The 14,377-nt window shown below is 34.4% G+C and overlaps 1 protein-coding gene across 1 annotated transcript in view; it reads left to right on the top strand.

Annotated features, from left to right (window-relative positions):
- The first annotated feature begins 321 nt into the window (after positions 1-321).
- The window catches only part of LRPPRC (leucine rich pentatricopeptide repeat containing), a 53,006-nt gene continuing 38,950 nt past the window's right edge, over positions 322-14,377 (top strand). The window contains exons 1-12 of the mRNA XM_068185856.1: positions 322-545; positions 2,735-2,857; positions 3,542-3,663; positions 3,754-3,812; positions 4,351-4,437; positions 4,925-5,051; positions 6,073-6,217; positions 7,037-7,179; positions 7,465-7,570; positions 7,652-7,759; positions 13,472-13,590; positions 14,194-14,287. Of these exons, the coding sequence (XP_068041957.1) occupies positions 350-545; positions 2,735-2,857; positions 3,542-3,663; positions 3,754-3,812; positions 4,351-4,437; positions 4,925-5,051; positions 6,073-6,217; positions 7,037-7,179; positions 7,465-7,570; positions 7,652-7,759; positions 13,472-13,590; positions 14,194-14,287 (1,429 nt within the window). The 5' untranslated portion in view covers positions 322-349. The remainder of the gene's footprint in view (positions 546-2,734; positions 2,858-3,541; positions 3,664-3,753; positions 3,813-4,350; positions 4,438-4,924; positions 5,052-6,072; positions 6,218-7,036; positions 7,180-7,464; positions 7,571-7,651; positions 7,760-13,471; positions 13,591-14,193; positions 14,288-14,377) is intronic.

The following is a 14,377-nucleotide window of genomic DNA, read 5'->3' as shown; positions in this document are numbered from 1 at the left end:
TAGTGAGTAGCTGTAATGGGACAATAGACTTTTATAGCACTTGGATGACTTAAAAGTTTTACTTTTGTGGGAATATTATTTGAACCATTAAATTCAAGAGCTGAAACTAACTGAAAATTTCAGAGAAATGTGGCACTGTAAGAAAATGTATGACTTGACATCTTAAGTGGAAAGACACTGAAACATCACTTATATTGGTTTGTTTATTTTAAAATGGAATGTTTTTGAGACTGTTCATCAGCAAGCAGTGCATTATCATTGTGACATTATGTGATTAGTCTAGATCCAAAATGACTCACAGAAATGTAATTTTATTTTGTTTGTTTGTTTCTGTTCAAGCAGAAACATTATGAGCCAAATAAGGTTCTTTACACTTGCACCTCAAGAGGAAGGAAGTGTTAAGGAAGAACCAGTTTCACAAGTTGGAACCAGACCGACCTGGCAGTTTGACTGGGCATTAAATAAAGTGGATAACTCTGTCAGAAAAACTGGCCGCATCCCTAAAGGTCTTCTACTAAAAATCTTCCAGGAAATAAGCAAAGCGGGTAAGTTGCTTCCAGTGAAAGCAGAATTAAGCTAAATTTCAGGCTGCTGTTTAACCAAGGAAATTAATTGAGTGTTCTGATCTGAATTTTGTCTTTGAGTGTTGTTTGATCTGCTGTATATATTGATAGACAGGCTTTAAATGCTTTAGAAATATTATTTTGCTTTGAATGCTCATGTTAGCTTTTTCAAGTTTTTTTTTTTTTAATCTTTAAGAATTTATAAGTCTTAGAAAAGTGTACTTTTAAGGTTTGTTTTGTTGCCTTGCTCATTGTCGATTTTTTAATCTGGTAATGCACTTTTCTCATGTAACTGTATTTTGTTCTCTGAGCAGGGATCATACGTGTCTCCTTTGCAGTGTATATTTTTGAAGTGTCTGTAATGAACCATGCTGTCCTTAAGATGTCATTTGTTTTAAAATGTGGATCTACAACAGGGAAATGTGGATCCACAAGTTTCCATGTTCCCAGGTAGCTGTGTTTATTCATGACGAGAAAGCTTTATTTCTTTTTAATAAAAGAAAACCAAATAGCTGATGCATTGTCCGTTCTGATAGATTCAATACCTCTTTGGCTAAAATATACGGACTACATTAGTATTTTTCAAACCAGCTGCCACAATTGATGAGGTTTGGTACCAGTTAGGATGAGTCAGTGCAGGTATTTAAAGAATATGCTTGCTAAGTACTACTGCCAATATTTATCAATGGCAGCATGTATTGTTTTGCTTTAGTTTTGAGCTTTTCTGTGTATTGCTCTGGACTGTAAAGGCTTGTCTAGCTGGCATTGTGCTTTTAAAAGTTCTGCATTTTTTTGAAGACTGAACCTTCAATTCATGCTCTTTCTGTTGAATGTAGTTTTTTCTTTTTTGCTTGGGACATTCTTTCTGATTCTGACTGCTTTGTTTTTTCCATGTAAACCTGTAATTTGCAAATGCGTGTTGGCAAGAATTTTGTGTCTCCAAATCTCTCTGCAGGTAGTTCTTCATGAACCTTGACTAGTTCCACAATTTCTAAGTCATACTAACAAAAAAATTCTTAAATGCTTACAGGGTATTCCTTAGGCTTTGGAATTGTATATAAAAATAAAAGCATAGACCCTCACAAATTATTTAGCTATAAAATAAATTGCAGATATTACCATATAAAAAATGTAGTCCTTGTTTATTGATAATGAAACTAGCTTAGCAGAAGTGTGGAAAGTTAGTGTTGATTTCTGCCTGTTTGTGTTATGTTTCCGTTTCTAATTACAACACAAAAAATACCTGAAAAAGGTGTTTGCAGTAGATCTCGTTGTGCATTTTTCCATGCTCACACTGCGAAAAGTTTTTGATTTTCTTTTCCCTATCAAGGTACTATGAAACTGAAGATGTGTTGGCATTTTCATCGCATGAAGTAATTGTGTGCAGGGATTTAAAAGCTGGTCATTTATGAATTGATAATCATACTTGATAGCATGCTGCTTTCTAAAGAAACTCTCATTTTTATTTGAAATTGCTGGGTTTGCATCTAAGGATGGGATAGAAAAAATAATTGTCTTCAGATGATTGCGTCATCTGTGATAGATTCTGCAGTTCTGCCTTTGCCTCAGGAATAGTAGTGAAGTGCAAGAAGGAGAAGAGTTTATAGTTAACTTTTTGGCATTCTGTGGCTGGTACTGAAGTCAGAAAAGGCAGATAATCTTACAGTTTCCTTCACTATTCTCTAGATGTAAATTTTCTCATTTGTTATGTATTAAGCATAGGCACAACTGGAAATGGAAGTTTACATGTCTCTGACTACCAGTTGTGGAATTATTTTGAATTGGTATGAAGTATTTTGACATTTTAGAAACTTATGAGAAAGTTATGTCCCTGTTATGATGAAATTATCTCAGGATCTTGAGTTGGGAAGTTGAAAGTATTAGATAACCTAAGTTTAGGTAGTATGTGTTGTCTTCTAACAATTTCTGCACAGCTGAGCTCATTATTATACTAAATGGCATGTTCTGTCATGAATCTTTTTAGGTTAGTGCACAGTAGTGCCATTATTTAATAATTTTGGTATCCTGTTCATTTAAAATCTTCACTCTTGGAGAAAATTCTATTTTATAGAAAATGTTTAAATATTTCAGTAGATCAATCTCAAATCTTCTTTCTAATATTGAATGCATAATTATTTATGAAGAAATTTGTGGTTTTGTTCCATCTGCAGGGTGTCCAGGGAGTAACCATACCTTGCTTTTGTTACAAAGTTGTGGTGCTGTCTTACCAGAGGTATTGTCACCTGAAAGAACAGAACTGGCCCATATGATATGGGACAAGATGAAGGAACTTGGTATGTTGTGTCTGTTAGTCCTTCTTGCAAGAACAGCGCTGTGCTTTAGTTACTGTCTTTGTAATGAGAGGTAATGTATTTTAAAGATGCTTAAATGTTAGGTTATAACAGGTTGTACTTATTACTGAATGAACAGTGGATTTTATTATTCAGGTGAGAGACCTGTTTCTAATTCTGGGGGTTATAGTGACATCTAGGGGTGTTAATCTAAAATTCTAAAATCTAAAGATTTTTTAAGATGCTTAAGTTGGACTTCTGCTTGATTTTCATTATTGAGTTTACTTTTCTGTTAGATGTTGCTTTTATATCTGCTGGGCTGAGTATTCCTAGTGCTACCAGCTTTTTTATCAGATGATATTTTTATTGTGAATAACTTATGTATAGATAATGCATAGGTGGATGCTTTTTGATAGTAACATTGCTGAATCTGTAAAATAAATACAGCTGTAGAAACTGTAGAATAGCATGCACATGAACATTGCTGTCACTGTGCTCATTTTGTTTTAGCCTTTTATAAACAAGTGAGCTGTTAAATAAGTCTGATACTTCAAAGGTGAATGAAAGGAAGCTGTCTCCTAAGTTCATACAGAATAAAATTGACATAAAATGAATTACCTGCGAAAGCTATGAAACTATGTTGAATTTAGAGAATCTACACTGACTGTGGTTGAACTATTTCCTTAGGTGCTGTGTATGATACAAGCCATTACAATGCTTTGCTTAAAGTCTATCTTCAGAATGAGCACAAGTTTTCTCCGACAGAATTCTTGGCCAGGATGGAGGAAGCTAATGTGCAGCCCAATCGAGTAGGTACCTTTTTAAAGGATCTTCATTCCTAATAGTAGTCTCCATTTCTTGAATGGGAATAATTAACTTCCCCATTTTGTTTTCTGTAGGTTACATACCAAAGGTTGATTGCTGCTTATTGCAATGAGGGTGACATTGAAGGAGCAAGGTATTCTTTTGCATCTATGTTGAAAGGAATTTCCACAGAATTTATTTCTCGTATTCCCTGCCACTGATGTTAAAACTGATTTCTGTGTAATTCACAGAAACTGAGCAAAGCAAAGAGGGGTTTTATATAAGTATATTTTAACCAAGCGATGAAGGGCAATTTCCTAGAGACTGCCAAAACCTACACAAAATAAAAATAAGTGATAGACCAGTTTGTTCAAGTTGTATTCACATGGCTTAGAAATAACTTTTGTTTTTGAAAAAGTGTGAGGTTATGAAGGCTTACTGCCTTTGTAAGAAAATGGCTACTGAGAAAGGCATTTGAGAATAAAGTGGGCTAAGGAGCAAATAGTAATAATTCTGGTTGTTACACAGGGCTTGCTGGATATCTCTAACTATTTTAGCAAGGTTAAGCTGTAACAGTGTGATTGAAGGGCATGAGAAATAAGTAAAAGGAAGATAAAAAGAAAAAATCCCCAGCCCCCCCTTAGTGTCTGCATGTTCCAAAGTGGCAAATAATTTTTTTTTTTTTTTTTCAGTAAGATTCTTGGATTTATGAAGAGCAAAGATCTCCCCATCACTGAGGCAGTATTCAGTAGTCTTGTGAAAGGACATGCAAGATCAGGGTAATGTTTAGTACCTTTTATTCCTTTTGTTTACTGTTAGCTTTACTAAAATATAAAGTGATACTGTACAGAAAAAATTACATGCTGCAAAATAGTATGATGGTTTTGAATAATAATGTGTAGAAGACTGTCTCTACATTTATGAAGCAAAAAAGCTATTTAACAAAGGAAGTAGATTTTTTTCTCGTGTCTGAAAATCTTGTATTTCAAGATAAATTACTGTACTTTTGTAGTGTTTGAGAAGAAATTTGCTGCATTTAGTTCTGAACTTTATAATCTGTTAAAGTTGAAAGTCTATTTTAAGTAATACAATTATTAAAAAGATTTGCACTTTCACCTTTCAGGATTTGCTTAGTTAAAATAAGTTTCTCTAAGCTTGTTGCAGTCTTTGTTTCCAATTCTAATTAATTTAGTGAGGAAATGTAGGAGTCGCAATAAACATCATTATGATTAAATCTACTGAGGGTCTTGCTTTGAACTCTTTCAGAGATATGGAAAGTGCAGAAAACATTCTATCAGTGATGAGGATGGCTGGTGTTGAACCAGGTCCAGACACCTATTTATCACTGCTGAACATGTATGCTGAAAAGGGTGATGCTGATGGCATCAAAAAGGTATTGGAAATTTGAATTTAAATACAACTTGTTTGATCTTTTGTTCAGTATAACTTTGGAATGGTTTCTCTCTGGTCAGGAGGAATAAGAAAGAATTTTATAATTGGTTTCCTATTACTTGGAAGTAATTAACAAATTTATTTATTGCAATTGAATAGTTGGTTAACTGAAAGCAATGTCACAATTTCAGAAAAATACTTGTGTTTTGATAGTGGCATTTCACTCTGGGAAGATAGATTTGTCAGTGAGCGATTTAATAATTTAGGGTTTTTTTAAAGGCAGCGCATGTGGGATAGCTGTGTATTTATTTATGAAAATAAGAAGTAAACCTTGGCTATGCTGTTCCCATTCAGCCATCTTTGTCCATTGAAATGACAGGATCTTTCCAGTAAAAATGAATTTTTTTTTGAGAATTCATATTAACAACTTAGGTATTTGTAAGGTGTAGCTTCCTTACAGCCCTTTGTGTAGCTGATTGTTTTCAACTATTCTCTTACTTTTTTTTAAATCAAAGAAATACCCATGAAACAATGAGAAAAGATCAAACCAATTTTCTGAAGTTGTATCAGCAGTTTAATCAGATGTAGTGGACGAAATCAAGGAAGAGGCTATTGGGAACATAATTTTCTTCTGTGACTTAAACAAATACTCATTAACCAACATTCTTCCAAACAGTGACAAAATATCTGCTTAGTCTTCCTTCCCTTTTCAAAGTAACTTCTTTTGAAAGTCATCTCACAATAAGAATACCTCTGGTGTTTTCATATGTTATTAGATATTAGAAAGAAACTATATGTTACATCATTTTTAGGTGTCCCTTTTTCTTTTCACAGTCTAAACTGTTTGAGTCTCTCTTAATACTTCTTGAATATTTTTTTCTCTACCATGTTCCATTATCTAAATCTGTGGACTTTAAAAAAGAGAAAAACCCATGTTTTTATGTTTTTGTTTCAATTTTAAAAGTATTGTGGTTTGAGTCACTTTGGAGTTGATTCAATTTAAATTTGTTTTGGTTTTGCAGACTCTAGAGCAGGTTGAGAATACTGAAGGGTATGTTATGGACAGGATTTTGATGCAGGTGATTTTTAGCCTTGCCAAAGCTGGATATCCGCAGCACATCGAGGATATTAAAGGACGCATAAGATTTGAAAGGGAATTAATTCCAGGTATGTCCTTGGTTTCCACAGCAGGGTGGAGAGAGAGCTCTTTTTTCCTCTTTTTCTCATTTTGTTTTGTTTTTTGGTTTGTTTGTTTTTGTTCTTGTTGGTTTTTTCCTTCTTTTTCCAAAAATAGGTAATTTTTTAGTTTTGTCTTGAATACTGAGGGAAAGGAATATTTTTGCCATTAGTTTGTGGATTAATTTGTGTGTTTGTTTGGTTTAGATTGCATTTTATAAAATCTAAATATGAAACAGCTTTAATAATTTGCATACCAAAACTAATCTGTCATTTAAAAAAAGATTTCTAAAATGCATTAAGCTTTTATAAGAAAGCAGCAAGTGTGGAGTCCGTTCTTCTAACACCACTGTTAAGATTCCTTTTTATGAGAGCTCTTCAAGACTGCCATAAAAAAGGGGTACTAAATACAGAGTACATTTTTTTATTACCTACCTTTAAAGTTGCTTCTGGATCCCAGGATGTTTAATCTGATTGATAACTGTTAATTATACTTCATGTTTTTCTTTTTTTTAACATGTCTAGAAATGAGGTTTTTTCCTTACCCTTCTGTCATGCTGCAGTGGTGATACTTCTGTAATTTTTGGCCTAGTCTTCTTATGAGAAAAGTGAATTTCATTGATAAATATAAATAATTCTGGAAAAGGTAGTCTCAGATTTGGGTTGTGAATCTTGTTTAAAAGTATGTTGATGGTACTTGTAAAACATTTACTTTTCTAGCATTCACTAATTTTAGTAGCTTAAGGTGAAAAAGTTGTGTGCACTTTGTTAATATATTAATATTGTTGTTCTCTGTTTTTCAATTGCTAGATGTAATGAACCTGTGTTTGACCCTGATAACTCATGGCTTTGAAGATATCAGCTTCAGCATCTTGAAGTCTTTGAGTCATTTATCGCGTGAAGATGTGGACCAAGGTAGCTTCTTCTTGCAACATTGTGTAAACAGAGATCTGGTAAGCAGAATAGTAATACCTTTTTTCTTAATTTAACAATAACAGTATATTTATTTAGTTTAATGCAACTGTGAAGATTGAAAGTAGTGAGTTGTTGCACAGTTCTTCAAGAAAAAAAGAAGCATTTTATTATTTTGTATCAACTTGTATAGTAAATTGAAATTCACAAAGGAATCCTGTTTGGCTTGTGTAATATCTGTTTTACAAACATTAGAAGAATTGGACATTCTTAAGAGTTTGAGAAATTGATAAATACCTTTAATTAATTTTTGAAAATGTTTGCAGCCTGTGAGCAAGCTGAAGCAATTCTGTAACGAGTTAAAAGAAGCAAAGATGCACTCGGCACCATTACCATTTATCTTGCGTTGCGCTTTGCAGGCCAATAGACCAGGTACTCTGCTTTTTTACTTATTTTACCTGTGCTCATTTAGAGTACTTGGTCACTGTTTAATTATTTGGTAAATGTTTTCAGCCTTGGCCATTGCTGTGATGAAGATGATGAAGGAGGAAGGCTTGCCACTCAGACCTCACTATTGCTGGCCACTGCTAGTTGCATACCAGAAAGAGAACAATCTTAAAGGTGAGTTGTCTGAAAAATGCTCCTGTGGCATTATCGCATACCCAGTGCATAAATCCTACTGCTATGAGGTTCACCAGAAATTTAACAAAGCCCTTGCTGTATGTCCCCGTTGCAAACAATTTTTCCTTCAGAAAGACTTTTTTAAAACCTCCTTTCTTGCTTGATTGTGATGCAGTTCTACAAATTTCAAGTCTCACTTGACACAGAAAGATGTGAGTGTTTAGTTTTCTTTTTAACTCTTCACGTTCTTTCTGCATTCCAGCGTACTTTATGCTGCTCACTACTATTTACAGTTCACTCTTGAAGAAACTGCAATCCAAGTGAAGAATTTAAAGTAAGGTTATGTTATTATAGCTCTCTTGGACTGCAAACCCAGTCCTTTATTCAAGCTAGCTTCTTACTATTTGCCTGATGAACCAAACCTGAGTTTTGTTAGAATAATGAAAACTGCAGGAGAACTTACATTGCTGAATGTGTGAGCCTGACCTGACAGCATACTGATTGAAGGACAAAAATGCTCAATCTTTGGGATTCTTAAGTAGGTTTAAGCATTTAGCATACTTTCCCCTGTTACACATGGGGATGTCTACAGGATATGAATAAGAATTGAAAAAATATTAAATTTTAGAGTACAGTATCTAATTCTTTGGTTTGCGTTATTGGTAATTCAGAAAGAATGGTATTGTAAAAAGATGCTTTTAACAGAAGTACTTCCCCCTTGGGGAAACAAAAAACTGTCTTTTTCATCTTATCTCACAGTATAATGTGCTTTAGAATGAGATGCAGAGTTGTTAGTGTGACACTGGGTGACAAACAAAATGCACAAACAAAAAAAAAGTGCTTTTAGCAGACTCTTCCATATCGCAATTTTATCTTAAATATACAGTCACATTCTAGTTTGGAAGAAATGCTGAAACAAGTATTCCCTAATTGTTTCTGGCTATAAAAATGTCTCAAGTCTTTTTCAAAAAGCCTTTGTGAAAACAATATTCAGTTTTTATTAACTCCTTAGGCTCTGTTCCTGCTAGACTACTGCCCAAGTTTATCTTCTCCCAGGTTTTCAAATCCTTGAAAGTTCTATGATATTTTAAAAGTCTGGCAATATTGTTTTAGTTGGGTCCTTTGTGACTTACTTGAAACACAGTGTTGCCAAAAATAAGTAACTGGAAATCAGTACCATACTTCTCTGTGTGGATGCTGCCTACTGAAAAAAGCTGCTTTCTTTTACTCCATGAAATATTTCACCTCACTGACACAATTCTGAGAAATGTTGGAAGTATTTTTAGATTCAGACTTGACTCCCAAAATTAAAGCAATATTTGAGTGTCAAGACAAACTTAGGTTTTTATACTTCTGGTCTTTGTCAAGATCAGAGGTTGCCTTAATTTGGACTCCCTGCTGTAGAAATCAACTGTGCTTTGGCAACTGTAGTTGCTGCTGGAGGTCAGGTAAGCAAATTGAGAAGAGAACTGATGAAGGATCTCTCAATTCCAGCATTTTTAGCCATTTTCCATGCAGCCTTTGTTTTTCTGTCTGCAAAAGCATTGCATACACATACCCCTGTATGGCTGTAAGATAATGCTGTGAATTTGCAAACTCAGTTTTGTAGCCTGATGCTCACTATCCAAGTTGATATTGTCAAGTGGAAGCACTGTACTTGCCTACACAAGTCAGTGATTTTTCAAGCTTAAATACATTAGGTAAGAGCATACCTGCTCAGTTGCTTCTATAGGGAAGAGCCAGTGTAACTATTGTTCATGAATAGTGAAACAAGTTGTCTTCTTCCCTTATGTAAGCTTGCATTCAATTTTCTCTGAGTTAATAATAATAAAAAAAGAATAATTAAGTTCCACTATCTAAAAATACAGCCAGTACACTTGAAGAAAGGTAAATAGGGAGGAAAAAACCTCATCCAACTTGGAATTGTTTCATAGAAACAATAGAGCAAACAGTCCTGCTGCAGTGAGAATCTAAGGGTGACAGCAGTCAGGGTAATAAATGAATAGAATAGTGCTTTCTAGGAGCAAAAAGTAATGTGAACAGGAGTATAGATGCAGTATCACATCTCATACCAAAAATAAGGTAATTAATTTCTCAACAAAGTAGTAATGCCCAGCCTAATGTGTGTGGTTTTGTGTCTTGCTATAGGCAAGGCTGGTAATGGAAGAGGACTTTGAGAAAAAAACTATTAAAAATATGATAGGATGTAGACTGGACTAAATAATTAGAATAAACAGAATAAAATCAACAAGTTGTCTAGAACTGCAGTGTACCAATGTCTGAATCAGTACATATAGTGTGACCCAAACAATTAAATAACAAATAGTTGTGTTTAATTACGTGTTTCTCTGATGTTTATTATAGCAAAATCTGACACTGGATATCAAAGAAAATTCTGTAATTTCTGTATTACAGAATTGTGTTTGAAAGAAAAGTAGTAGTGAAGTGGTGGCTAGGAAGTATGAAACTAAATAAGTCCATTTTGAAAAACACCTTAACCACTCTGAAATAGCAAACCATTCTTTTCAGTTATTTTACACAGTCAAATAATTTCAAGTGGGGCATTGCCTTTATGTACATCTGTTACATGAGTTCCTTAGTATTTCCTAGGCTTTTAGGAATGAAAAGTGCATGGAGGGTTTAAAAGATCAAAATGCAGTGGATCTGAAACTGTTACTGGCACTGAGAGTTATTTTATACCAGATTATGCACTAAAATTTGGAGGGCCTAGTGTAACTAAGCACAAATGTTCAATTTAGGTTTATTCCTGAATATTTTATATCTTCCTTTTGCCTTTGAATGATCATGCTATTTTTAAAAACACTTGTAAAAAGTGTTGTTGAACTATTGTATAAACTATTGTTACATACAAAACCCATGGTTAGTGAATGGTATTTCAGTTTTTACTTTGGAAAATAAGAGTCTGGGTCCAGAAGGGAATAAGGGTGGTGATTTCACAAAGTTACTGCTTGAAATCCTATTTTATAGACAGACTCCTCTGGCAAAGAACGTTCTGAGTGGATCTGAAACTACCAGCACAGCAAAAATACGTTAAATACTATGCTTTCCTGAATGTGACCTTACTTTTTGAACTGAAGTTTTGGTTTTTTGTTTCCTCAGAAAACTGCTTAATGCCAAATTTATCTTCCCTTGCTCCTGTAGAGCTGTACATAGCTGCCTTAGAAATTCTTTCTGTTCTCATGGGACTGCTTTAGGGAGTAGGCATGACGTAACTGTGAGAACTTTAGGAGATGAATGGTAGACTGAAATGCAAGCCTCACTTTTCAGTTTTTGAAAAGCTACTCTACCACATAAATATTATGACTACCTCATAGTTAATTTCTTATATTTGTTCTTCAATGTACTGATTTGAGGTTAGAATCTGTTGTGGTGTTTGAATGCTGTTTCCAGTATTGACAAAAAGGAGTTGTTTGACTTTTTGTTTTCTGTTTCTGTCTACTTTCTACTATTTGATTTTGTATACTCAGCTCCTATGTACTTATATATGTCAGCCTAAAACCTCAAAAAGCCTGTTCTCAATCAAGTAGGGAGATGACCAAAAGGCTCTACTGGGGGTTTTGGTCATGCCCAGTCTTCTGGATCAGTGGTCTCCAGAGTGGGGTGTGCAAGGCAATCCATTGGGTTGTGAGTGGACTGTTAGCAAATAAATATTTTATCATTTTTGGCTCTCTGTTTTCATGTATGTTTGCTAATGCCCACAATACATATGAATATATTCTATACATGTTAATAATTTCTAAATCAATATACATGTATATTTGGGGGGTTGTCCCCAAAAAAATGTTGTGAGACAAGTGTTCCACATGAGCATTACTGCACTTTTTGTGCCTTTCTTTTTTAGTTTGTTTTTGGCTGGGAGAGAAGAGGTCAGTGTGTTTTCCAGTATGAGAAGCAAAGAAATTATAAAAGTCCATGTACATAATGCTCAAATCTTTTTAACTGAAATGGAAATGTTTCATTGCTTAGTATTGTGGAAGATGTTTATTTGACTGTAAAGTAGTTCTGCTTTTGGTGAGGTAGAAAATGTATGCAAAACTGTAGGACTCAGTTGGTTTCATTAATCTTCTGTCCCCCCAAAAATTATACATCAGCCACCTTAAAAAAAATGCTGTCACATATATTTTCATTTTAAGTTTGTGATTACATTGGCTATGCAATTACTTTGGTGCAGTATGATTGTGGTATCTGCATCTTGCTGTTGTGCTGGTGTTCTGTTTCTCACACCTTCCTTCTCCTGCTCAGGAAATGTGCCCTAGTCTATCTGCTAGGGAGTAGGGATGTTTAACAAGCCTGTTTTTTGCACTCTTCTGCATACAGGCTTGAGTTCAAACCTCCTGAGTGTGCCACACCTTAATTACTAGGGGATCTAGTTCTTGGTCTTCAAACTACTTTTTAGTGTTACAGTTATTTTTGAAAAGGTTTCAGCATGAGAGGACGTAATATATTTTCTGGGATGTTGAAAACATGAAACAGAAACTAGCTGTCAACATTTGAAAGGTATGAAAAAAGACTTAGCGTAATTAATTCTTTATTCGTATTTTTGCAGATTCTGGTCCAAAATCAGAATTTTGTTTAAGGCAAACTCGAACAGATGATGCGACTTTAATCTAGTGTGACTTGCCTGCATGTATTTTCAAGTGCTCAAAGGGAATTCACATTTGATTATTTGCACCATAGTGCACTGCATAAAATATTCATGGAAGTGTCACTTTTCCATAGGTGGCACTCCAGGGCAAAGACAGGGACTTTGGACAGTTTTAAAGTAATAAGTACGAAATGCAAGTTGAAAAAAACATATGCTGTTTGGTACTGGTGTCCTGCAGCAACTGACAAATCATTTTTAGACCAGCAAAAAATTATTATACCTGTATTGGTTTTGACAGGAGTTCAGAGTTTGGTAGCTAAGGTTACTGTAAGAAATTTCTGCAAATCAGAAGAGTGTGAGCAATTAAAAAGAATGACATCTACTCTACACTCTAGTTGCTGGACTATTAATACTGGTGTCTGGTGTCTTCAAATGTGTCTTTACAGAAGTGATAAACAATCTAGTTGTGTGACATAATGTGAACCCTGTAAAAGTAACAAGTAGCTTCCCTGGGCTTGGGAGACTCCTTTTTCTGAATTTCCAGTTTGAAGCTGATCTTTTGTAATCAACCAGCTGATTTACAAACCTGTTACTACTTTTAAACAAATCCAGAGAAAAGTCCTGAATACTAACCCTAATCAGAGTTCGATTCTGGGAAAAAAACTAAGACTGTTATGATATGTTGAAGAATGTGTTTGTATCTTGACTTTATGTACTTTACATCAAATTTCAGATTTTTTTTTAATGCACAATAATATGGACATTTTGATACATAGCTCTGTAAGATGTTCTGCAAACATGAGTAACTCATAAGTTTGCTGTGTTAGAAAATAACTTTGTATAATACCAATTTCCAAACAGAATTTTCATGGTTTTTATAGTACAACACAGAATATGAAGTTTTGTGAATCTATTTTAAGTTTCACAGTTCAGAATTCAATTAATACCTAAAATAGAGCTGCAGGATTTTTCATGGCAATTTCAAGGAGGGAAATTGAGCCTTTATTTGTAAAGCAACATTTATTTTAAAAGCAACATTATTTTTATGTTGGTTCTCAAGTTTTCATTTGTCTGAATGCTTAGCCTTATTAATTTTGCCTTGATAGGTATCTTTGAGGTCCTCAAAGGGATGCATAAATTGGGGGTGGACCTTGATGCAGAAACATATACACAGTATGTTTTTAAAAACTTTGCTGATACTGAAACTGCCCATGCCCAGCTGAAGGTGAGTTTACATGTAAAATTTGTAAAAAATGACTATTACATGGCTTCTTATGTTTTCTGTGAGAGCTTTAGATCCCAGTAGTGCTCCAAAGATGAACCTGGTATGATGAAGCCTAATATTTAGAATATTTTTCAAACAGTTGTTGTACTGATGGTTTGTTTATCATGTTTTCCTGCTGCTTTACTTTTTCTTCTTCAGAGCTAACCAAAGTATTTTGCTCCAGACCTAGTAGCTTTTTGTTCCCTTAACTGGAAAAGCAAATGATGAATAGTGCCGCTTTTTTTTTTTTTTTTTTTTTACAAGGGACTGGAAGTACTGCAATTGTTTCTGGTGATTAGTTTTTTTTACTCACTAAAAGAATTGAGAATTGGATACCAAATACAAGTATCCCATTCTTTCTGCCTTTCATAACTTTATCTCTTGCAGTTGATTTCAATACAAAAAAATTTTCATCAGTAGCAACTCATTTGGCTGCCATATAGACTTCTGTAGAGCACCTTCTATGTTCTCAACAGCTGCCTTTGGGAAGGAAGTGTTTAAAAATATGAAGTATCAGGAGGTCTTCTCTGTGTAAAGTTCCATGGTTGATTGCTTTTTCTCTAGGAAAACGGCTGCCTGTTTGAAAGTGTTGGGCTCTATGTAGCAGAACTAAGAAGTGAAGCACTTCAGGGGAGACTGGACAAAGTTTTTTCTATAAGTGAGTATTTTTTATGTTGCTTGTTACTGTGTACTTGGTGGTAGTGTGGACTGATTGTAGGCTGAGAAATTTACTTGTGTTAATACGTGA

The sequence above is a fragment of the Anomalospiza imberbis genome, chromosome 3 (genome assembly GCF_031753505.1).
Source record: "Anomalospiza imberbis isolate Cuckoo-Finch-1a 21T00152 chromosome 3, ASM3175350v1, whole genome shotgun sequence".
NCBI lineage: Eukaryota > Metazoa > Chordata > Aves > Passeriformes > Viduidae > Anomalospiza > Anomalospiza imberbis.
Note: the sequence above shows the minus strand (reverse complement) of the source record. Positions and strands in the feature narration are given on the sequence as shown.